This window comes from Saimiri boliviensis, chromosome 11 (genome assembly GCF_048565385.1).
Source record: "Saimiri boliviensis isolate mSaiBol1 chromosome 11, mSaiBol1.pri, whole genome shotgun sequence".
Classification (NCBI taxonomy): Eukaryota; Metazoa; Chordata; class Mammalia; order Primates; family Cebidae; genus Saimiri; species Saimiri boliviensis.
The window spans coordinates 96914708-96941409 of NC_133459.1; the positions used below are offsets into that span (position 1 = coordinate 96914708).

The 26702-nt window shown below is 35.4% G+C and overlaps 1 protein-coding gene across 3 annotated transcripts in view; it reads right to left on the reverse strand.

The window, feature by feature from the left end:
- Positions 1-7223: 7223 nt before the first annotated feature.
- SYCP1 (synaptonemal complex protein 1) overlaps positions 7224-26702 on the reverse strand; it is a 113462-nt gene continuing 93983 nt past the window's right edge. The window contains exons 28-33 of one of the 3 annotated variants that reach the window (XM_010344057.3): positions 20129-20188; positions 16093-16275; positions 13651-13794; positions 12218-12315; positions 7797-7886; positions 7224-7712 (exon numbers count right to left, since the gene is read on the reverse strand). In XM_010344057.3, the coding sequence (XP_010342359.1) occupies positions 7697-7712; positions 7797-7886; positions 12218-12315; positions 13651-13794; positions 16093-16275; positions 20129-20188 (591 nt within the window). In that variant the 3' untranslated portion in view covers positions 7224-7696. The remainder of the gene's footprint in view (positions 7713-7796; positions 7887-12217; positions 12316-13650; positions 13795-16092; positions 16276-20128; positions 20189-26702) is intronic. The other 2 variants (XM_003933505.4, XM_074381518.1) reach the window with 2 other exon arrangements.

Sequence of the window (26702 nt, forward strand, 5' to 3'; positions counted from 1 at the left end):
GATGCAAGACCTGAAATCATAAAAAGGCTAGAAGATAACATCAGGAAAACACATCTAGACATTGGCTTAGGCAGAGAGTTCATGAAGAAGAATCCAAAAGCCAAAGCAACACAAACAAAGGTAAACAGATGGGACTTAGTTAAAGAGCTTCTGCACAGCAAAATAAATAATCAGCAGAGTAAACAGACAACCCACAGAGTGGGAGAAAATACTAGCAAACTATATATCTGACAAAGGACTAATATCCGGGATCTACAAGAAGTTAAATCAAATCAGCCAGAAGAAAACAACCCCATCAAAAAGTGGGCTAAGAATATGAATAGACAATTCTCAAAGGAAGATATACAAATGGACAATGAACATGAAAAATGCTCAGCATCTCAAATTATCAAAGAAATGCAAATCAAAACCACAACGTAATATCACCTCACTCCTACAAGAATGACCGTAATCAAAAAATAATAGATATTGGTGTGGACGTGGTGAAAAGGGAACACGTTTACACTACTGGTGGGAATGTAAACTGATACAACCACTATAGAAAACAGTGTGGAGATCTACTGGTAGATCTAAAAGTAGATCTACCATTTGATCCAGTAATCCCACTACCAGGTGGAAACTTTTCCCAGAGGAAAAGAAGTTATTACATGAAAAAGACACTTTTACATGTGTGTTTATAGCACAATTTACAATTGCAAAAACATAGAACCAGCCCAAATGCCCATCAATCAATGAGTGGATAAAGAAAATGTGGTATATATATATATATACCATGGAATACTGTTCAGCCGTAAAAGGGAACAAAATAATGGCATTTAAAACAACCTGGATAGAATTGGAGACCATTATTCTAAGTGACATAACTTAGGAATGAAAAATCAAACATTGTATGTTCTCATAAATGGGAGCTAAGCTATGCGGACACCAAGGCATAAGAATAATACAATGGACTTTGGGGACTTGTGGGGGAAGGGTAGGAGGGAGTGACTGATAAAAGACTACTCACTGGGTTAAGCGTAAACTGCTGAGGTGATAAGTGCATTGAAATCTGAGAAATCACCACTAAAGAACTTACCCTTGTATCCAAACACCACCTGTTCCCCAAAGCTTACTGAAATAAAAAACATTAATACCATATTTAAATAATAAAGTCATTTTGTTTTGTTTTGTTTCTTTTTGCTTATACTCTATTCCACTTCCCACACCAGAAAAGTCCAAGCTTTGCAGCATAACACATAAAGTCCTACATGAAGAGATCATGGCTTCATTCTCCTAACTACTCTTCACTTCATCCTTTATATTGTGATTTCTTCTGTCTTGGTTTTCTCTTGGCCTTCTTACATACCTATAGCCCTCCAATTTATGTCCAAAACCCAGAAGTTATTCTCTGATGACTGCATTCATGTCATTAAATTATCATTCACTTCTATGTAGCTCTTGTGTGTGTACTGTCAAATTAATTATAATTGATTCATCTGTTTACGTATAAAATTTTGCTCCTTGACTGTGAGTTATTGAGAGCAGAGATTATATCATACAGATAACCATAGGTACAATTATTTATTTTCTGCTTTTATGCTCATTAGGATTTCTTACAGGAGAATATTCCCGTCTTCTTGAATCACTTTGTTCTCTAGGCTTCCATCATCTCTTACACTTGGTTTTTCCCTCCTCCAGCAGTCCCTCCTTCTTAGCTTCTTTGTGGTTCTTCCTGTATTGCTTCACTTTCCTTTTTTTTTTTTTTTTTTTTTTTCTGAGACAAAGTCTCATTCTGTCGCCCAGGTTGGACTGCAGTGGCATGATCTTGCCTCACTGCAACCTCCACCCCGCAGGTTCAAGAGATTCTCCTGCCTCAGCTTCCCAAGTAGCTGGGAATACAGGTGTTTGCCACGTCGCCCGGCTAATTTTTGTATTTTTAGTAGAGACTGGGTTTCACCAGCTGTGCCAGGAAAGTGCTTGGGATTACAGGCATGAGCCACCGTGTCTGGCCTATTGCTTTACTTTCAAATATTCCTTTACCTCAAGGCTGCTGCTAACTCCTTTCTCTTCTATAACTAACATTTACTACTGTAAAAAGAGTACATTTAGTTCTGTACTTTAAATAGAACCTATATGTCAATGATTACTAAATATCCTTCTGGAGAATTCTAGATTCATTTATCCAATGGTCTACGCACTATCTCCACTTGGATATCTAAAATATCTCAAGTACGACATATGCCCAAAACCATACTTCAAAACGAAACATTGCACCTTCTCTTTCCCTCAATCCTTATCTCCAGAAATTTTTTTGGTTCCATCATTAAAATACACACAAAATATTATCTCTTACTGTGAGTCTCATAACTTTACCCAGTCTAGCGTGGCTAATATTTGCTTTTTAACAGCCAATAATTTGGCTGAGTCCTCCTCAGGCCATGTGTCTTCTAAAGTTTATGGCCTGCAGACATATTAAATGCTCATTTTTGCTTCAGTTAAAGCTTATGCACTATTCACCTACGACCCAGGACTTGCAACCTGTTTCTGTAAAAACAGTAACTTATGTAAAGATAAGGCTCCTGTAAGCTATAATGAGCCACCAAGTGAAAACTCCTGTGCAGCTACTTTCCAGATAGTGCCATAAAAGCCACATCAGAGTTTCAATATTGGTATGTTAATTCCTCTGAATTGCACTCTATTTCCTTCTCAAAGTGTCTAGCCTATTCATCAAAACACTGGAACTTTCAAATATTCTTCTGAATTTTTAATTTATTAAACTTATCCCTTCACAACAGGACCACTCTTCCGCCTGCCCTATAAAACTTGCAGCATGGAAAAGATCATGCGATTCCTGTAGGAAGCTTCACGCCTGAGAGAAACAGAGAATAATTTGTATCCCACATGCCCACTCCTAAACACACCTGATTGATCCTAAACGCATCAATCAGATTAAGTCAATCCTACAAAGAGTGGCTAAAAGGCATGAAGAGTTTCCTACCAACCTAAAAATAGGCTTTCGCAAACCTTCTTCTTAAAATAATCTCCAAAATGCATTCAATGTTTAAAAACGCATTAGTTAATAATCATGTAATTATCTTACAAAATTTTCATAATTAAATAATCAAATTATGAATTTGCCAATTGTTCATTAAGACTAGTGTTTTTTAGAGTAGTTAAAAAGTAAAACAACAACATTAGTTATAAATTTTTTTCTGGGACTTTATTATAAAAAATGAACTCTAAAATGCAAAGAAGAGTCAAATACAGGATACTATAATATGCTTTTAGAAAATTTCATGATTGCGGCCGGGCGCGGTGGCTCAAGCCTGTAATCCCAGCACTTTGGGAGGCCGAGGCGGGTGGATCACGAGGTCAAGAGATCGAGACCATCCTGGTCAACATGGTGAAACCCTGTCTCTACTAAAAATACAAAAAATTAGCTGGGCATGGTGGTGCGTGCCTGTAATCCCAGCTACTCAGGAGGCTGAGGCAGGAGAATTGCCTGAACCCAGGAGGCGGAGGTTGCGGTGAGCCGAGATCGCGCCATTGCACTCCAGCCTGGGTAACAAGAGTGAAACTCCGTCTCAAAAAAAAAAAAAAAAAAAAGAAAGGAAGAAAATTTCATGATTTTTCTAGTTTCCAATATTTAATCTTATTTTTAAATCAGACACTCAACATTTAGGTTGTAAAGTTTTACTTATTGTAAGAATCACTAATATAGTATATGTAGGTTTTTCTTAAATATGTATTAATACTTTATTCCACAAATATGTGTGTGTGTGTGTGTGTGTGTGCGTGTGTGTGTAGTTTTTTTTTTTTTTGAGTAGGTTTTTTTTTTTTTTTTTTTTTTGAGATGGAGTCTCTCCCTGTCACCCAGGCTGAGTGCAATGGCATGATCTTGGCTCATTGCAACCTCTGCCTCCTGGGTTCAAGTGATTCTCCTGCCTCAGCCTCCTGAGTAGCTGAGATTACAGGCACGTGCCACCACGCCCAACTAATTTGTTGTATCTTAGAGACGGGATTCCATCATGTTGGCCAGACTGGTCTTCAACATCTGACCTCGTGATCCGCCTTCCAAAGTGCTGGGATTACAGGTGTGAGTCACCGTGCCTGGCCTTCAACAAATATTGAGTACCTACTATGGGCAGCATGATTCTAGCCACTTGGAATACATCAATAAGCAAAGCAGACTAAAATCCATTTGTGAAGTTTACATTCTTGTGAGAAGAGACAATGAATAATGAACATGCGAAATAAGGTATACATATGTTAGAAGATATAAGGGAAATAGGAAATGCTGGAGGAAGGAGAGGGGTTATAAAACAGGAACATATCGAGCATGTTCAAGGAACAGCAAGGAGAAGCAATCTTCCAAAATTTAAGAGCCTTAACTAACTCATTTTAACTAAAAGTAAGGAAGAACAATATCTGGAAATTTAAGGACTGTGAACTAATTGTTACAGACTGGCTAGTTGTTTACCCTTTCCCCTAATCTCCTGAGAAATAACTCGAATATGGGTCACAGTCTCCCCTGTAGTTAGGTGTGGCCATATTGACTTGTTTCTGGAAAGTGAAATGTGGGAGGAATTTCTATACATCTCTTTCATGCCCAGGTCATTAGAAACTTCCCATATGGATCCTCCACGGTGTTTCTCTTTTAGCATAAACCTGGAAGCCAGCTTCTGAAGATGGGAGAACAAGAAGTTGAAAGGAGTCAGGGTTCCTGAATTACTGCCTAGAGGAATGGTTCTCACTAAACAGAAACATTACGTTGGACTTTAGATAAGTTAAAAGTAAATGAATCGTTAGCCACAGCAGCTAGTCTTATTCTAAATATTTGAAAATATATAGCTTAATAGATTAGTCTTATTTTAAATATTTAAATTTAAAATATATTAAATTTATAGATTAATGTATTATTTTAAATACTTGAAAATATTTATATTATTACTTATATTCAAAAATATATAGCTTCAAATGTGAAATTTCACATTTTCAATACCAATAATTTTCCAAAAATGCTTGCTTATGAGACTTACTATAAAGTTTCAATTAAGAGATCAGAAGCTAGAAATCCCAAGATCATGGCTAGTTAACAGAATATAACTGTAGTCACACAAATTAAAGGAGGAACAAAATAATTTCTGCAATGTTATTGCATTTTCATTTTTTCTTGGTTAACCTTTTCTACAAACACAATCCATATAATAAGATGATTCAAATTTTACTTCACCATAGTTATTTACAGATACCTTTAAAATCATTTTTATTCATCTATTCGTTGTTTTCATAAAGTCCATTCACTTTCTTGCTCTGAGTCTTTCATATCCACTTTTCTTTCCCCAACCTCCAACAGTGTCTTCCCTATCCTCATTCTCAGTGCATGGTATTAATTCCAGCTTCACTGAGGAAACTGAAATTATGGAATCAAAACTTCTACAAACTCCCATACACTTACCATCATCATCTTGTGCCACGTACTCTTCCTTTTTTCCTATTGTTAATGGCAGAAGTGCCTATTTTCTTACTGAAGGCCCAACAGTTTCAATTATCCACTAAACTCCATCCCTCTTGCCTATTATAAGACATTCTACAAAAAAATTCCCTTTCTCTCCCACATCATCATTTTCCTCATTCTGAATTTTTCTCTAATTATTTGGATATGCTATTAATTCTTATGTCTTAACAACAACAACAACGACAAAACCATCTGTTGATCCACTTCCCTTTCCAGTAACTTCCCCATTATCATCTTCTTGTGAAGTATAACTTCTTGAGTTTATTACAACTGATAGAAGTAGCCATCTCTGCTTACTCTCCCTTTTTCCTTTAAACTCTTCCAATCAAGCTGCACTTTACAAAAACTGACATTAAGATTACCAGTGACTACATTAATAACATATTAAACAATTTTACTTTAACTCTGATTAGCATTTATCACAATTTATCACTCCCTCCTCTTTGAAATACTTTGGTTGGGTTCCAAGAAACCATAGCCTACATGTTTTTACTACCACTCTGGCCAGTCCTTTCATGACTCCTTCTCATCACTCTGACCTCTTTCCTAGGTACACTCCCTCCGACGACTATACATGTTCTTATTCAGTCTGATCGCTTTAAATATGATGTTGACTCCCAAATTTATATCACTAGTCTGGACTTGTCTTTAAGCCTACTTACCATTTCTAGTTGGATCTCTAACAGGTATTTCAAACCTAACATGTGCAAAACTACATTGTTCAGGCCAAAAATGTTGCCCATTCTTTTTCTTTCACCTGTATCTTCAAACTATATCCAAAAGTTAACTGTTTTACTCCTCTGCTGCTCTTGCGCCTGTTTAAGCCAATCTCATCTTTCACAGGCATTACTAAAATAATCTCCTGTTTATGTATGTCCTCTTTCCAGTCTGTTCTCAATACAGCAGCCAGAAAGACACTGTTAAAACATAAGTTGGATCATGCTCAAAATCATCTACTAATGTCACATATTCAGAGAAGCCAAAGTTCTTACAGTGCCCTACAAGTGCTATATAATCTGCCCACTCAAAATCCTCATCCCATTAACTTCTCTTCCTTCTCTTCCTTCTACTCTTCCTTTTGCTCACTATCCTTCCCAATACTGGGCTCTTTGCTGCTTCCCTGATATGCTAAGCACACTCCCACCTCTGGGCTTTTGTATTTCCTATTCCTTCCGTGAGAAATGTTATTCCCTTAGGTAGCCCCAGGCTCAGTTGCTGTTTTAATCATATATTCATTCAAATGTCACTTCTGTAAGGGATATCATACCTAAAACATAGTCTTCTTCATACTCCTTAATACTCTTCCCTGTTTTTTTCTTCTTAGCAGTTACCATTAACTAATATACTGTGTTTTATTTATTTTTTTAATTGTCTATTTCCCTCACTAGAATGTAAGCTTTAGAAAAACACAGGTTCTTTTTCTGTTTTCTTCACTATTATGTCCCCACTATCTAGAACTCTGTTTGACTCTTAGTAAACATTAATAAATATTTGATTAACAAATGTTGCATAAATGAAATATTTCAGAAGTTGTACTGGTATAGCCATTTTTTCCTGTCGCTAAAAGCCATTTGTCAATTTCATAAAAAATAAAAAAATCAAAGCTGCCTCAGAAGTATAAAACTCCACTGCAATGCTCTCAAGACTTTAAAAATGAGTAATATTCTCTCAAAATTATAATGATGAGTTGTTTATATGACCTAATAGAATCAATGAGAAGCACTTATTTGCATCCAAAATATTTTAATAGTAAAGAATAAAGAATGACCCTCAATAATGCAGTCCCAGCATTCAAAGGCTAACTTTACAAATTTGAAAACTTTGTAAAAACAGTTTTCATGAATACAAGAAAAAGTAATAACAAAATATAATCATTTAATTATCTGAATATAATGGCAGGTTTTCAGACAATATGTAGTTACTTCACATTTAGGCTAAAAATAAAAACACAAATCATTCATGCAAATATTTTTTAAAAGTCTCAACTTCCAGATAAAATTTGGCTCTGAAAAATAAGAAAAAACATTAACTCTAAGTTTCATGTTATTAGGCTCTTAATTACACTGATTCTCTGAAATTAAACAAACAACTTTTCTGCTTCTTTTAGTTTTTTTTTCCTATCCAGTTTGGCAATTACAGCCCAACGGTCCTCCCGCATTTTTCTTATAGCTCCAAACTTCAGTGTAGATCCAGAGGTTGTTAGAGATGAAGGGGTCTGAACACAAAATTAAAATTTTAAATTAACATTTTTAAGTGCAGTTTTTAAAATTTGCTTTCTGAAATAAAATTTAAAAGCTACCTTTTTTGGTGTTCTGACACAAAGATGAGAAGCTGGTGGATTACTGTTCCTATGTAATGATTCCAATGTCTCTTCTTCTGAAACCATGCTCTTGAAGAAAAATACAAAAATATAATGTTGGCCTTACCCTCATTAATATTATATTATTAACATTTTGTCAACATATCACGTGAGAAGAATGAACAGTAGAAAGAGGAGGGATGAAGAAGGGAGAAGGGCAAAAGGAGGAGGAAAGAGAAAGATTATAGAGAGAAGAAAGAACAAACAAAGAGAACAATAACAAAATAAATCAATTGGCCAAGCAAAGACCTAGATTTTTATTCTATTAACTATATTATTGAAAAGCTATGTGAAATACAAGATATATATAGTGAGCAGCATTTCCCTACTGATTTCTATTTCCGTTTCAGAGTCTTTATAATACCATCTTGTCCTCCTTTCCTGACCCTGTTTATTCAAACTCACATTTATAACTTATAATAAGTATTTACAATTCTATAAAAATTATAATATTACCTATGATCCAGCAATTCCACTTCTGGATATACACTCAAAAGAAAAGCAAAGTATTGAAGAGATCATTGTATACTCATGTTCATAGCAGTATTATTCACAATAATTAAAACATGGAAACAACCCAAGTATCTATCCATGGATGAATAAGCAAAACATGGTGTATACATACAATGGAATATTATTCAGCCTCAAAAAGGAAGAAAATTCTGACATATGCTACAACATAGATAAACCTTGAAGACATTATGCCAAGTGAAAAAAACTAGTCACAAAAGAACAAATCTTGTATGATTCTACTTGATATACTTAGCATAGTGAAAATCATACAGACAGAAAGTAGAATGATGGCTGCCAGGGGCTGGGGGGAAGGTGGAATGAGGAGTTATTGTTTAATGGGTACAAGGATTTTGTTGTAACGAAGGGTTATGGAGATGGATGCTGGTAATGGTTACACAACATTATGAGTGTATTTAATATCATTGAACTGTATAATTTAAAATGGTTAAGGTGGTAAGTTTCATGTGTATTATGCCAAGATAAAAAATAAAAATTATAATGTCATTAATTTATGATTATTGTAATTCTCCCACATAATGATAGCTAACACTTATTTAGCACTTTCTGGGTGCCAGTCTCTATTTTAATCACTTTGCATAATTAATTCCTTTTAATCTTCATAACAATTTTATAAAGTAGGTACACTATTATCCCCATTTTACAAGTGAGGAAACTCAGGCACACATATATTAAGTGATGTACCCTAGATTATATAGCTAGGAAGAGTGGAAAGAAATTCAAATTCAGGTAATCTGACTCCAGAATCTATTCTCTTAATAAATATGAAACACAAGTCATGTAAGCAGTCAGTTCACATTAAAGCCACATTTGACAAAAACTTCAGAGGCTTCATGGATGAAAAATCTCAGATTTTTATAAATCTAAGATTTCAACAGAATTCAATAAATAAGTCATAGAGCTACCTTTACAGTATCAGTGTGTATCAATTGACTCTCTGTAGCATTCATCTTTTCATGTGTTCATAGACCATTTAAGTTTCATCTTTGAGAAATGGCTATTCAAATCCTTTCCCCCATTTCTCAGTTGGGTCTTTTCGTGGTTGTTGAATTGTGGGAGTTGTTCATATATCCTAGACATCAATCCCTCATCATATATGTGAATTTTAAATATTTCCTCTCACTATTTACCTTGTCTTTTCACTTTCTTGATAGTCTACATTAATTCACAACAGTTCTTAATTTTGATGCAGCCCAATTTATCTTTCTTTTTCTTTAATTACAAGTGCTTTCGGTGTCATTCATAAAGTTGTTGCCAAATCCAATGTCATGAAGATTTCTACTGTGTTTTCTTCTACAGTTTTATAGTTTTAGCTCTTAACTTTAGGTCTTTGATCCATTTTGAGTCATTTTTTATATGATATAAAGGGTCCAACTTAATTCTTTTTACATGCAGACAGTCAGTTTTCCCAGTACCCTATATATTTTTTTTTTAATGTCCTTTCCCCATTGAACGATGTTAGCACTCTTGTCAAAAAAATCAACTGACTATATATGAGAGGGTTTATCTCTAGGCTCTCTATTCTATTTCATTGGTCTGCATGTCTGACCTTATACAAGTACTATGCTATTTTAATTACTAGCTTTGTAGTAAGTTTCAAAGTTGGGAACTATGAATCCTCCAACTTTATCCTTATTTTTCAAGATTGTTTTACCCATTTGGGGCCCTTTGCAATCTCATATTAATTCGAGTATTTTTCCATTTCTGCAAAAAAATTGTTGGAATTTTTACAGAAATTGCATTGAATCTGGAGACTTGGGTACTACTGACATCTTAACAATATTTAGTCTTCCTATTCATAAACATAGGATGTCTTTCCATTTATTTAGGTCTTTCAAAATTTCTCTCACCAATGTTTCATAATTTTCAGTGCACAAGTTTTTCACTTCCTTGGTTAGATTTGCTCCTATTTAAATTCTTTTAGATGCGATTGTGAATAGAATTGCTTTATTAATTTCATTTTTGGATTGTTCATTGCTGGTATATAAAAACATAATCAATTTTTGTAACGTTGATGTTGTACCCTACAATTTTGATGAATTTATTTATTAGCACTACTAGCTTTCTTAAAGAGTCTTTGCAATTTTCTATGCATAGGATCATATCATCTGTAAAGAGAGGCAGTTTTTCCTCTTCCTTTCTATCTGAATGCCTTAAATTGCCTTTTCTTTTATAGTATCTCTAGTTAGAATTTACAGCACAATGTTGAATAGCAGCAGGGAAAGTGGGCACCCTGCCTCATTCTTAATCTTAGGGGGTAAGACTTTTAGTATTTCACCATTGAATATGATGTTAGCTGAGGGTTTCCATAAATACTTTTTATCATATTGAGAAATTTTCCCTCTATTACTAATTTTCTGAGAGTTTTTCTACCATGAAGGGTGTTGGAGTTTGTCAGATGCCTTTTTTTGCATCAGGATGATGATATGGCTGTTTTCTCCTTGTTCTATTGATGTGATTTATTATATTGCTTTATTTTCTTATGTTGAACCACCCTGGCATTGGTCATGGCAAATAATTTTTAATATGCTATTGAATTTAATTTGCCAATATTTTGTTGAGTAGTTTTGCATCCAATTCATAAGAGATATTGATCTGTAATTTTCTTTTCTTGTGGTGTCTTTATCTGCTTTGGTATTAAGGTAATTAATGCTGGCCTCATATAATGAGTTAGGAGGTGTTCCCTCTTCAACTTTTCGGAAGAAGAAAAACTGATGTTAATATTTCTTCTTTTTTCTTTTCTTTTTTTTTTTTTTTTTTTTTGAGATGAAATCTCGCTCTGTCACCAGGCTCGAGTGCGGTGGCACAATCTCAGCTCACTGCAACCTCCAAGTCCCAGGTTCAAGCAATTCTCCTGCCACAGTCTCCCGAGTAGCTGGGACTACATGTTAATTATTTTTAAGGTCTTAACATGTATTGCAAATTTTTATTCTGAAAAGTTTTTTTGCTTTGCTTTTGAATATCCTAATCCTTAAGTGCCCGGCTCTCCAAAGGGTAAAGATGGAAAAAGAGAAAAGAAAAAAAGAAGAAAAAAAGAAAGGTGTGCTTCATGTAAATTCCCAAAAGTTGCTTCAGCCAGAGGGGGTTGAAACACTGAACTCTGATATTTGAAGGACAAGTTCTTATTGCACCCTCTGACACCAGCAAGTCACTCAAGGAACATAAGCATGGCTTTCTGCCCCAGAACTGTAGGCTGAGAAGACTGGTAGTTGCTATCATATTTTAGGTTAAAATTGAAAAAATTTACTGCAATTTACCAGCTAAACTTCCCCCAGAAGCTATAAACATTCAAATAAGACTGCAGACTTATAAAATAGTTAATTTAGAGAGTTTCTGCCAGTATACTTGTTGTTTAGGTAGAGAGATGGATTCCTGGCACTTTCTACTACACCATCTTCCTGAGGTCATGCTCAACAACTCATTTTTAAATCTTGATTTTTATAATCTGAATGTTCAAAATTTAACTATATGAGCTTAGAAAATTAAAAAATGACTAATAGGCTCATATAATAATTATAACCAGGAAACTCATTGTGAAATGTGATTTTAGACTAGTTTAAACAATTGTGTGCAATTCTATAATACTATAATATACTAATTGTGTTGCAAGTTTGTGATGCTCCTTTTAGAAATGGAATGATGTCATGTTGAATCATTCTGAATCTCAGATCGGCTAAGAAATTGGCCTAAATTCAAACTGCTAGAATAATAGCAGGGATTACAATCCTAGAATGTTTAATTCTAAAGCTTCTTTTCTTTCTAATTCTCATTACATTTTTATATATCTGGACTACAGTTTGAATTGGCAGTTATTATTTGCAATGTCTTACATTGGCTCTGAAGCCAGACGATGTTCAAATTTGGCTCCATGTCTTACTATGTGATACTGAAAAATATACTTGTGTGACTCAGTTACCTTATCTGTAAACTGGAAAAAACAGTATATGCTGTGATCTCTTAGTATCCATGGGGGATTGGATCCAGGATCCCTCCATGCATACCAAAATCTGTAGATGCTTATATAAAATAATGTAATATTTGTATTTAACCTGTGTTCATCCTCCTGTATACTTTAATCATCTCTAGATTACTTATAATACCTAATACAATGTAAACACTATGTAAATAGTTATGTTGTATTGCTTCCTTATTTATATTATTTTCTATTGAATTGTTACTTTTTAATTTTTTCAAATATTTTTGACCTGTAGTTGGTTGAATACACAAATGTGGAACCTGTGAATACAGAAGGCCAACTTTATTTCTAAAGCCTGAAATTTGTTATAAGAAATAATTAATCTGCATTATATAATGTATTTACAATAGTACCTCGTTCACCGTTTTAATTGTGAAGATGTTAATAATTATCTATAAAACAAAGGGGTACTGAAGTAGGGACTTTGTAAGTTAACTTCAATAATTAGGGTTTTAAGACTTCAACTACTCATTATTCCAGAAAAAATGAAAATAGGGGGTCCCAAAGCAGTAGAAAGGCTTGAAGGATCTTCTAGTGAAAAGCAGGAATAATAAAATTAATGCATTTAACTAGGATTTTGTAATTAAGAATTATTGGTACTTTGCTCCATTTGCTGTGGTATGGTTTACCTTTTTTAAAAAACTAAATGAATCTAAGCTTAATTATTCTCAAAAAACTTATTATACCTTCAAAAATAGTGGTATATGTGAATGAGTGTAATTAGTGATACAAAGTGTTAGATGAAATAGCCTGCTTAAACATGTTGTTCTTAATATATTAACTTCTTTAGAGTGGTAGAAATGTTATACTTGTCAACCAATACCTCGATATAAATATCAACAAGTGATGTAAAAGGAGCACGTATAATATGCAAAATAGAGAGGATGCCTAAATAACAGATTTGGCTACAGCAAAATGAAAAATATTCACCCCATCTGTCTTTTTAAAAATACAGTAAGAACTCCTTTATGGCATTCTGCTGGAAAACAAGACAATGATTAATCATATATATGCCCATTGTGCCAAATCAAGTATTTTCAAAGTGCCAGATTTTCTGAAATTTACAGAGACATTATTTGAACACTAATTTCTCTAAAATGCTGCAAAAGCACAAGGATCTGCATTTCAGCAGAGCTCTACTATATATCAGTATTGCAATGGTAGGTACTATGTAACTATGTTATATATATATATATATATATATATATATATATATATATATTAAGAAAAATTATATACAAATAAGTAAGATAAACAAATAATAAACATTATTTGTAAAATTTTTACCAGAAGATCGGTAGTTTCTGAACTATCTGAATTCATATCAAATTCAAAGGCCATTTTTCTCTTTTTATTACTTTCTTCAGGGGGTATATTCAGGTTTTCTGTTTGCTGTAGTTTTAGTTTTGTTGGTGTCTTCACTGTATATGCCTATCCAAAAATAAAAGATAACACATTATCATATTAAATAAAATATGCATTATTAGTAAATAATTTCACAAATAATTTTAAGGCAATTTGAGTCCTTAGCAATCAGAAACCTCCATTACTATTGGCAAGAATGTAAGGCAAACATTTTGGATAAGAATTTAATTCAGATGTTTTTGATACTATAACTTGTCTTTCTTTAAAAATGTTACAATGGTAGACTTTTCTTTGCCCTTCCTTTAACTTGCTAAAGAAAGTAAGAGAGAGAAAGAGTGAGACAGAGAGACAGATACACTGCAGCCTCAGCAATCAACAATCTCAGGGGCTTTAATATTTCTAATCATGATCGTAAAAAATAACTGAGTGAACTTTGCTCTCTCCACAAAACTTGTTACTTTATAAGAAAATACACTTGCTTATTTTTATATTGGTAAAGTAATTCACATTAGCCAATGTTTCACATTCTATATTATCTTACAATTTTTTAAAGTATCTTTAAAAAGTAAGGTCAAAAGCCAAGCACAGTGGCTCATGCCTGTTAATCCCAGCATTTTGAAAGACCAAGGCAGGAGGATTGCTTGAGGTCAGTTCAAGACCAGCCTGAGCAACACATCAAGACCCCAACTCTAAAAATTATTTTTTTAATTGAAAAAAATGTAGCCAGGTATAGTGGCCCACCCCCATAGTCTCAGCTACTCTGGATATTAAAGCAGGAGAATTGCTTGAACCTGAGAGTTCTAGGTAGCAGTGAACCATGATCATGCCACTGTACCCCAGCCCAGGCAACAGAGCAAAAGCCCAACTCAAAAAAAAAAAGTATAGGTCAGAGACATCAGCAAATTCACTCCTCCATAAAACCCACAAAAATACTGGTAAAAACATGTCAGATTCAGTTTTCTTCAGAACTCTGGAAATTAACCAAAGGCTTGCAGACACTTGGAGAGTGCTTATTCTTTAAAAAAATAAATAAAATGGTTGAACCTCTTTAAGAACCCCAAGCCTTCTGGTATCTTAACTTCCCCGGTCCCATCCCCTGCTCTAGCTCTATGTTATACTTAAAGGATAATGGCCCACATTCCTAGTGCAGCCTGGCAGCCACCAGACAGAACAGAACAGAACTGAAGCTCTTTCAAAGCTTTATTCCCAAAGAATTGTCATTATTTTATTTGCCTGGTGGGTCTCTGAAAGATCCCATTTAAAAGGCTGATGGCTGATTATATTCAACCTGAGTGCCCACTAGTGAAAAAATGCCTTCTCCTTGGTGTGTGTGTGAAGTAAGAGACAGAATCTGTTAAAAATAACAAGTATTTTAACTTTGCAGCAATGTGAAGCAGTGATGAATAGTTGGGACAAACAAAAGACTAACCAAAAACCTTAAAAGCTAGGAAATGAGATATCCGTGGGGGCTTTGAAAAACTCTGACATATTCCTGGAAATACAGAAGGCCATACATACATGTAGGGCTATCGACAGGCTCAGGAAAGTCCTGAGCAGGCCCTAAGTTTTTACCGCTGGCTAATCTTGAGGTTCTGCATAAGCAGAAATGGAAAGCAGAGTTGTCAACTACCTGGCCAATTGTTGAAGGCATGCCCTTACATACATATAATAGAGACCTTTGACAAGGATTGAGAAATTTATTCATTCTAGGCATTTAAAGAAATTTCTGTCCAAATATTAGCTAAGAGATTAAAAGTAGAGCATCTGCACTGCCATTTAGCATAGCAAAGTTGTATGAATTCCCCATGGATTAAGTGGATGTGTGGAAGACAGCCAGAATTGAGACACTTTGCTAGAGTCATCTACTCCAAGATGACTGCTAAGTAAAGGACTATAGATGCAAGGTGATGTGGGGTAAACAGCAAAGGGAAGTAGTAACTGCAGCGATACTATAAAATGTCAAGTCAGAATCAGATTTCCTGTGTCAGGGCCTTAAACACTGATAAATAACTAGTAAGTTATTAAATCTGCCCAAAATGACATTAAGTTGTAGACAGTGATTGAAAAAGATGAAACAATTTCATGTTGAAGGCCAGGCACAGTGGCTCATGCCTGTAATCCCAACACTTTGGGAGCCCTGGACAGGAGGATCAGGTAAGGCCAAGAGTTCAAGACCCTCCTAGGCAACACACCAAGACCATGTCTTTACATTTCATGCTGATACCACAAAAAAAAAAAAAAAAAAAAAAATTGAAACTTTCAAGAAACTAGTTATATATGTGTGTGTGATGCCAGGTATACGCTAACAGAATTTTACTTATTTATTACAAAATTGCTACTAACTTGGAAAGTTTGTACACAAACCTTTGGTAAGGGTGTAGATAAAATACTTCTGGCAGATGTCCACAGATAGTCTCTTTTATTTTTATTTTTGGATTTGCCATGATCAACTGATGTGAAATTTCGAGATGTAGTTTGTGAAGGAACTGCTTTAGAGTCAAATTTCTGATAAATTTCAGGTGTTTCCAATAAATATGTCTGTGTTTTCTGCATTGAACAACAAGAGTGAATAAAACAATCATTAAATGTCATTTTGATTATTTATTTATTTAATTAAAGTACAGCAACTAGTAGAAATAACAATGAAATAAACAAATTTATGCCCAAATTTATCACTGATTAGATAAGTTTTAATAAATTACAGTTATCTTCTTTGTCATTTTACTTGCCATTTAAGATGCAAATATTATCTGCTCCTGCCTATCTTCACCGAGTCTCTATGAAAACAAAGAAGATATCTTGGAGGCCATTATCCTTAGCAAACTAACGCAGGAACAGAAAACCACATACCACATGGGTTCATTTATAAGTGGTAGCTAAATCATGAGAACACAGGGATGCACAGAAGGAGACAACAACACACACTGCGGCCTATCAGAGCATGCGGGATGGGAGGAGGGAAAGGATCAGAAAAATAATTAATGGCTATAGGCTTAATAATCTGGGTGACAAAATAATCTGTACAACAAACCCACATGACACAAGTTTACCTATGTAAGAAATCTGTATATGTACCCCTGCACTTAAAAGTAAATTTTTAAAAATGAAAACAAATGAAATTTCTCAACTCTCTATTTAACCAAAAGTTGAGATTCTCTTAAAAAAAAAAAAAAATCTGCACTCCTGTGGCAAAAAGCCCTAATCTATGGTTCATTCCAATAGCCTAGAAGAAAATTTATTCTAATTTTCATTCATTCTCTTTCATACACTGATAATTATTCCTTTTCACCTACAAAAATATCAGTCTTTTCCTATCCACCAGCCTCACTTGCCTCCAAAAGCAAGGATAATAATTATAAAAGTAAAGAATGGGAAAAATTTCAGGGAAAATAACTGACAAAATGGCTATTTGCTTCAATTCTAAATAAATAAATTGCAAGTTTACTTTAAATACTTGACAGTTTTTCAACTCAGTTTCCTCAGTTATCTTTCACTCTACTTTTGTATACAGCTTCTTTTAGCACCTTACCTAGATTTCTATTAAAAGCTAGTAATAGTTGCCTTAGTGGGATTTACATGAAACTCATGCTCATCACTTTCTGTTTTACCACTTTCTTTGGTTGCCACCATCTCCACAAATAAAACCATAGCAATTATTCATATGAAAGAAACAATAGAGCACACACACACAAAAGGGACTACAAGGACAAAATTGGAAAGCATGGTGGTTGAACTTTTAGTGCATTTAAATTAGAGCATAGGATAAAGAACTAATTATATGTACTATAAAAAATCATTGAACGAGGAGCCAAGTACGTAATATGGTATTTTCTCCTGGATTTTTACGTCTCTCCAGATGATTTTAAGTAACTCTTCAAGTATCTCCAAGCTTAAATTTATTCATCCATAAATCAAGGGGCTAAATGAGATGGCTTATATCTTTTTTGCCCAGTTCTAGTGATCTATCATTTCATAATCCTTTTTCTAGCAAGTATGAAATTTGGTAGCATTTTTTCAGAGTTGCATTTCTATATCCTTTTTCATACATGTTTATATATCATAGTAGATGACAAAATTTTGATGAAAGCAATTTTTTACTACTCTCTGGATTCATCGGGGTAAACTTTGGAACCGCCAAATGTAACTGCTTTCATGGACAAATAGTTACTCCCTACAAGTAGGAGAATGACAATTTAAGGTCACTGCACCACCTTGTGGCCATGTCTGGAATTTAACATTTTCCTGGTAGCCCAAGAGCAGAAAATCAAATACCGCATGTTCTCACTCATAGGCGGGTGTTGAACAGTGAGAACACACGGACACAGGGAGGGGAGCACTACACACTGGGGTCCGTTGGGGGGAAATGGGGGAGGGACGGGGGGTGGGGAGGTGGGAAGAGACAGCATGGGGAGAAATGACAGATACAGGTGAGGGGAAGGAAGGCAGCAAACCGCACTGCCATATGTGTACCTATGCAACAATCTTGCATGTTCTTCACATGTACCCCAAAACCTAAAATGCAATAAAAAATTTAAAAAATAAAAAAATAAAATTCTGTATATGAGAATACTGAACTATCCCTTTCCAGAACACATTACTGGAACGTGTACTTCCTTACAAGTTACATTCTTTTTTGAAAAAATGTTGCATTTACAAGGCATGTGCTATGTGCCAAGCACTGTTCCAAATGTTTTACAAATACCATCTCATTTAATACTCATAACAACTTTAGGAAATAGGTATTATCATTATCCCTTTATAAATGAGAAAATTGAAGAACAAAGAAGTTAAGTAACTTGTCCAAACTCAGAAACATTTAGTAAATTTAACAATTATTATTTATAAGGCTTCTATTTCAGTAGTGTTGGAATAAATTATAGCCAAAAAAAAGCCTAGTTAAATTTCTTCATTTATCATTTTGTTATTCTGCAATACATTAAGATGGTTCAATTTGGACATATATATCCAGACTCTCAGATAAAATATATGGCATTTGTTAATCTACTTGATAATGGAAACAAATAGAGTGATACATGAATCAGAACACCTCTATAAGAATATGTGATACATATTTTCATAATGCAAACACATTCTATATTTAGAAAAGAATATTAGAGATTAACCAATTTGCTATATTCGTTAGATACTTCCTTAAGTCTCTACCAAACCATTCTGGCTAATTTTATTATGATTATAATTTCTCCAAGTATAATGTTTTCAACTGCCTAGCACTGTGTCTGGAATAAATGAAGCACTCAATATTCACTCGCAGGTTCAATATGTCTTTCCTTTATTCTCTTTCTTTTAACTCAAATTTAATAAAATGTAATGAACTGTTCTCAAACTACTCTGAGTGTCATTTCCTTCCAGTTTTAATTATAATCACAGCAAAGTCTATAGGAACTTAGGAGACTATATCACTATATATAAATAATATTCTTAATCATTTTAACCAAAAATAATAAATCAAAATTCTTCTGCAATAACCCTATATTATCAAATAGGAAGCTGAGGGGTATTCTTCTTCTGTATGACTGATGTTTCCTTCCACATGCAGGGAGTACAACAAGAGTAACATTCCAAACCTCTTCCTGCTTCCTTATTTAGGGGAAAAAATTACTTAATGTGATTAGTGAATTTAAAGAAAAGAAGAAACTGGACACATACAGCTCAGCCTCTTCCTTTTTCCTCCTCTTCAGATCTATAGGAATTACACATACATTCTGCTCTACTCATTTATACCCTGTCTTACAAGAGCAGGCCATTGAGTGGGTAGACTTAATGCTAGTCAAGCTCTACTTGTGACAGTAGATAAATCTGTCTAAACTGGGATTTCAAAATTAAGAGAACCTTTTGCCTTCAAATATAAGCTGCATTCTCCAGTTTTAAAAATACTGATACTTAACAGAGTCTTCAATAATAAAAAAATACTAATTTTATTCTTCCTTGCCTTTCTCAGTTGGTTCAGAACATAAGTGAGGAAAACAGGATGTCATTTATTAAACCCCTTCAAAACCCAAAATTAGACATAATCTAAATAAGCTTTAGAATTATTTATGAAAATATTTTGCCTCTAATATTAAAAAATTTTTTAAGAAACACAGAAGTACCTAATTAAATTAAAACTATAAAAAGAATTACAGAAAAAGACTGAAACCTTCTTTTTTCTTCTTTTTTGTTTCTGCATTAGATTGAAACCTTCTCTAAATCTCCAAATGATAAAATTTTGAAATTTTTAACTAAAATGCTTTTGAGTTAACAAATAGCAAGAAACAATTTAGAAAACAAAATTGTATATTTAAAATGTTATTTTCCTACTTATAAGCAAAAAAAATCGTTTCTAAGTAGATGTTGGAAAATGAATTGATATTTAAAAACTATGAGAATTACATGCTCTTACCTTGTCCTTTTTTTCTTTAAGAGTAAACGTGTCTTCTTTTGCCTCTCTGTTGAGTTTTTCCTATTAAAAATAAATACCAAGTACAAATAACATAATCATCACTCTAATCACAAATGAATGTTATCAAAATCTTTCCTACTAAATATTAACAAAGAAAGATAACTAACCTCTCAATCGTATAAGACAACAAAAAGAAAAAAAGAAAAGTTAATGTCTTTTTACAGAGATATTATTTGGTTTTGATTATCTTTTTATTCTAATCTGTCTCTAGTGAATATCTGTGGACTCGTGAGTAAGTCTCTTAAAACTCTGAATCTCAACTTTCTTATTTGAAAATAAAGTTAATGGAACAAATTACACAGTGAGAGATACACACAAATAACTAAGCTGTGAAAAGTTGCAAAAAGATCTAAAATATTTCAAGCCTTTACAGGTAGAATTAGATTTTTCCATCCATGTTGAAAAAAGGTGCATTTCAACTGGACTTTCAGTAATGAACAAGTTTTCAACAGGGGATAGATGGGGGCAAAAAGAAAAGCTGAGAAGCAAAAATCAACACAAGAATAAATATAGAAAAGAGCACAATACTTAGACAATAATACATAACTTTGCTGAAGAATAGGATACGTATGGTCAAGATAAAAATGGAAAGGAGAGTTGTGATCAAAGTAGAAAGAGTGATATGCTAATATCACTAAATAGAATTTATTCAGTAAGATCAAAGAAAAGCCTAGCCTACATAAACAAATAAGTAGGGTGCCTGTAACATGATAACCATTTGAAGAACAAATTTTTTACAACTCCAGGGAATATTAGAGGTCTTCGAAAAGGAAAATCTCCAAGTGTGCAGAACTTTAGGCAGTAAAACTTGCCCATGATGTCTACGCCAGTATCTATCCTCACTGAATACCTTGCATACACCATGTTATCTCTCCCATAGCACTGTCCCTAACCAAAGAACTCATTTCCCTATGAAAGAAGCTGGCAGTAAACTGATATAATAGTATTTACTGTTCTTATTATGTATCCTATCATCTACCAATGGTTGATCTTCAGTTATAGTCACAATTGGAGTCTACTCTAAGGGGCTGGAATGCTGTCTTTTAGGACAAAGTACATTTTCTAAACCAGCAATATTGTAATGAGTCTCAGAATATGTATCTTGGCTTCTAGAGGGCAGAAGGGAGAAACCATCACCCACAACTGCACTGTCTCTACAATTCTGACTTTTCCTGGTCTGGAGATCTTGGGAAAGTCTGTTCTAATACAACATATGTTTCCAAGGTGTGAGACAGCTCATACAAGAACATGTAGACCAAAGAGATGGCCAGACCACTATGGTTCCTATTTAATCTGCATAAGTAAAATATGCCTATAATACGGCCTGGCAAACTGAGGGTTGACTTGAGCAACCAGAACAGAGAATGACAGCCTTGTGACCAAATTTTGGATCTAAATAGATTTTACCAGCCAAGAGCCCTTTGAATAAAAAGGAAACCTGGTACTCTAGTGGAAATTTTCTGAAATAATATCACACATATATACTGCATCCTTCCTACTATCTTGTGCACCAAGGATTAAAATATTAAGACATGGGTAATTGAACATCAACTAACATTAATTCTTGGGGATCTATAATGCCACTATTTTTTCACTAGAGTGCAAGCATATCAATATCAGGGTCAAGCAATAAATAGAATTTTATCAGAGTCTACTCCATGGTGAGCCCCTGGAACCATAAACCTATTTTGTGCTCATTTTTTTCGGATTCTAACTACACAGTTTGAATAAACTCAATAAAAGGAATAATCTTCATGTTAGTTCTGACCACAGAGTGAGAGATTTTAAGTTTGAAAGGACCAAGTAGAACACTTTGAACCTCTCCATATCAAGTAGTAAACAAATTTCACATTGCTAGGCAGAGATTAAGGCTCCATCAAATTAATGAAAGCTATAGGAAAAATGATTTATCATAATCCCAAAAAGCCAATCTATTTTAATTAGAAGTTAAGACCGGCCGGGCGCGGTGGCTCAAGCCTGTAATCCCAGCACTTTGGGAGGCCGAGGCGGGTGGATCACGAGGTCGAGAGATTGAGACCATCCTGGTCAACATGGTGAAACCCCGTCTCTACTAAAAGTGCAAAAAATTAGCTGGGCATGGTGGCATGTGCCTGTAATCCCAGCTACTCAGGAGGCTGAGGCAGGAGAATTGCCTGAACCCAGGAGGCGGAGGTTGCGGTGAGCCGAGATCGCGCCATTGCACTCCAGCCTGGGTAACAAGAGTGAAACTCCGTCTCAAAAAATAAAATAAAAATAAAATAAAATAAAAAGAAGTTAAGACCATCATCTAGTAACAGTTTCCTTATACCAGTGGGCTTATAGGTAAAGTGGGGATTGTCATATTGACTGAGAACTTGGAAAAAAGTTGCACCTAAAAGATGAGCCAAACCTATGTAACTATAAAGCTCAAGTTAAAGAGATACAGGAATCATAGTTAAAGAATAGAATATACATTTTTATCAATCTTGAAAATGTAAAAAAAAAAAAACTAAAATTGTATATGTAGGGAAATAAGAAATAGGAGACAGCATTAGATACATTATTTTAAAGTATAAAGGTAATCAATAAAGTAATTTAAAAGACTACATATACCTTCCAAATCAACCAAAGTAAGACACCCACATGTGCACACACACGCACACACACACACACTCTTTGGAGAATAAGAAAGAATTCATATGGAATGAAAAATAAGATGACAAAAACATTATTAAAATATATAATCAACAAGGGGTTAATATCCAGAATCTATAGGCAACTCCTACAACTCAACAACCAAAAAATCAGATTAAAATTATTATTAACCCAATTCAAAAATGAGCAAAAGACTTGAATAAACAAATCACCAAAGAAGATACACAATGTCTAACAGGCATATTAAAAATAGTCACCGTCGCTAATCATAAGAGAAATGCAAATCATAGCCACATGAGATACACCTACACACATTAGGATGGCCGCTATCAAACAAACAGAAAATAACAAATGCTGATGTAGATGTAGAGAAATTGGAATCCTTATGCACTGTTATATGGGAATGTCAAATTGTACAGTCACTATGGCCAACATAGAGGTTCTCAAAAAATTAATAATACAGTTGCCATATGATCCAAGAATCCCACTTCTGGAAATATATTCAAAAGAATTTAAAGCAAGATCTCAAAGAGATAGTTGCACACTCACATTCATTACAGCATTATTCACAATAGCAAGAGGTAGAAGCAGCCCAAATGTCCATCAAGAGAAAAATAATAAGGAAAATATGGTATATAGATATAATAGAATATTATGCAGCCTTTAAAAAGGACATCCTGTTACATACTACAACATAGATAAACCTTGAGAACATTATGCTAAGTGAAATAAGCCAGTCACATAAACACAAATACTGTATGATTCCACTCATATAAAGTATTCAAAATCAGATACAGAATGTACAAAGGTGTTGCCAAGGACTGGGAGGAAGAGGAAAGGGAATTCATGTTGAACGGGTACAGACTTTTGGTTTTACAAGACAGAAAACTAATAGAGATCTGTTGCACAACAAGGTGAATATACTTAACATTACTGAAATGTACATTTAAAAAGTGTTAAGATGGTGCACTTAATGTTACATGTTTTCATCAAAGTAACAAAGTTTAAGTACAAACCATTCAACTTAAGCATACCAATATAAAAGTGCTAAATAAAATACTGGCCAGCATAATCTAACATCACTTTTAAAAATACATCATTACCGGCCGGGCGCGGTGGCTCAAGCCTGTAATCCCAGCACTTTGGGAGGCCGAGGCAGGTGGATCACGAGGTCAAGAGATCGAGACCATCCTGGTCAACATGGTGAAACCCCGTCTCTACTAAAAATACAAAAATTAGCTGGGCATGGTGGCGTGTGCCTGTAATCCCAGCTACTCGGGAGGCTGAGGCAGGAGAATTGCCTGAACCCAGGAGGCGAAGGTTGCGGTGAGCCGAGATTGCGCCATTGCACTCCAGCCTGGGTAACAAGAGCGAAACTCCGTCTCCAAAAAAAAAAAAAAACATCATTACCAAATAGAGTTTATTACAGAAACACAAGAATAATTCAAAACTGATGCATATCATATCAATAAATACAATCAGGAAAATTAACCTATTGGTGGAAAAAAAAAAGACTTTCAGGTTACATGGCTGCCTCTGATGCTTTATACATGTTGCCAGGGAAGTAGGGGGAAAGCTGGCATTGACAGGCCTTACCCAGCTCCCACACAGCCAACAAGGCCACTCTCACTCTCTCTGTACTCCCTCAACAGGTCCATTGGCCTGAGAACCACCACCACACCCCTTACAGTAGTCATAGCAAGTGCCACACAGGGAAAGTCTAAGCTCAGAAACACCTAACTCTGCCCCCACCTAATGGTCTTTCTCTACCTGACCTAGTAACCAAAGACAAAAGACAAACTCAGGGGAGCTCTATGGTTTCTATTACCTAAGAAACCTAAATACTTATCCAGGTGACATTAGGCCAAGCTTGTAACCCTCCACACTGCCATAGCTGATGATCTCTTAAAGGCAACACCACATGGCTGGAGGCCAACTAACTCAAGGCATTACAACTCCTAACAGACCACCCCTACTCCAAGGAAGGAGAAACCAACAGCTAATTTCACTGCTTGTAACATCCCAGCTAACCAGAGGTCCTGAGTCTGTTCACATGACAACTTCACTGCCAGCATAACCAGTATTAGAGAAAATCAGCACACTAAACTACAACCAAGGACTCTCACAGAGTCCACTTCACTGCCCTGCTACCTCCACTGGAGAAAGTGCTGGTAGCCACAGCTGAGAGACCTGAAGATGAATTACATCATAGTACTCTTTGCAGACACTCCCCACTACCAGCCTAGAGCCTGGTAGCTCTGCTGGGTAGCTAGATCCAGAAGAGCAATAACCATCACTGTAGTCATGCTTTCAGAAAGCTCCATCCCTAGGTGAAGGGGGAGAGCACCACATCAAGGGATCACCCCTTGGAACAAAAGAATGTGAACAGCAGCCCTTGAGACCCAGATCTTTCCTCTGAAATAGTCAATCCAAATGAGAGAAAAAAAAAAAAACAGAGAAACTATCCTGGTAACATGGCAAAAGAAGGTTCTATAACACCATGAAAAGATCACACTAGCTCACCAGCAATGGATGCAAACCAAGAATAAATCTCTGAATTGCCAGAAAAAGAATTCAGAAGGTTGATTATTAAGCTACTCAAGGAGGCACCAAAAAAAGGTGAAAACAAACTTAAAGAAACTTTAAAAATAATATAAGATATGAATTTTTAAAAATCTCCAAAGAAATAGATATCATTAAAAAAAAATCACAACTTCTGGAAATGAAAGACACACTTAGAGAAATGCAAAACACACTGGAAAGTTTCAAAAATAAAACTGAACAAGTAAAGGAAAGAACTTTAGAGCTCAAAGACAAGGCTTTCAAATTAACCCAATCCAATAAAGACAAAGAAAACATGGGGAAGGAGGGCTGGCAAGATGGCCAAATAGAAACAGCTCCAGTCTGCAGCTTCCAGCGAGATCAATGCAGAAGGTGGATGATTTCTGCATTTCCAACTGATGTACCCAGTTCATTTCACTGGGACTGGTTAGAGGGTGCAGCCCACAGAGGGCAAGCAGAAGCAGGGTGGGGCACTGCCTTACCCAGGAAGCGGAAGGGGTCAGAGAACTCCCTCCCCTAGCCAAGGAAAGCCATGAGGGGCTGTGCCTTGAGGAATTGTGCTATCTGGCCCAGATACTACACTTTTCCCATGGTTTCTGCAACCCACAGACCACGAGATTCCCTCAGGTGCCTATACCACCAGGGTCCTGGGTTTCAAGCACAAAACTGGGCAGTCATTTGGGCAGACACTGAGCTAGCTGCAGAAGTTTGTTTTTTTTTTTTTGTACCCCAGTGGCACATGAAATGCCAGCAATACAGAACCATTCACTCCCCTGGAAAGAGGACTGAAACCAGGGAGCTAAGTGGTCTTGCTCAGTGGATCTCACCCCCGCAGAGCCCAACAAGCTAAGATTCACTGGCTTGAAATTCTCATTACCAACACAGCATTCTGAAGTTGACCTGGGATGCGCAAGCTTGGTGGGAGCCGGGGGGTGGGTGTCCACCATTACTGAGGCATAAGTAGCCAGTTTTCCCCTCGCAGTGTAAGCAAAGCAACAGGGAAGTTCAAACTGGGCAGAGCCCACTGCAGCACAGCAAAGCTGCTGTAGCAAGACTGCCTCTCTAGATTCCTGCTCTCTGGACAGGGCATCTCTGAAAGAAAGGTAGCAGCCCCAGTAAGGGGATTATAGATAAAACTCCCACCTCCTTGAAACAGACCACCTGAGGGAAGGAGCAGCTATGGGTGCAGCTTCAGCAGACTTAAACATTCCTGTCTGTCAGCTCTGAAGAGAGCAGTGGATCTCCAAGCACAGCACTCAAGCTCTGCTAAGTACAGACTGCCTCCTCATGTGGGCCCCTCACCCCCATGCCTCCTGTC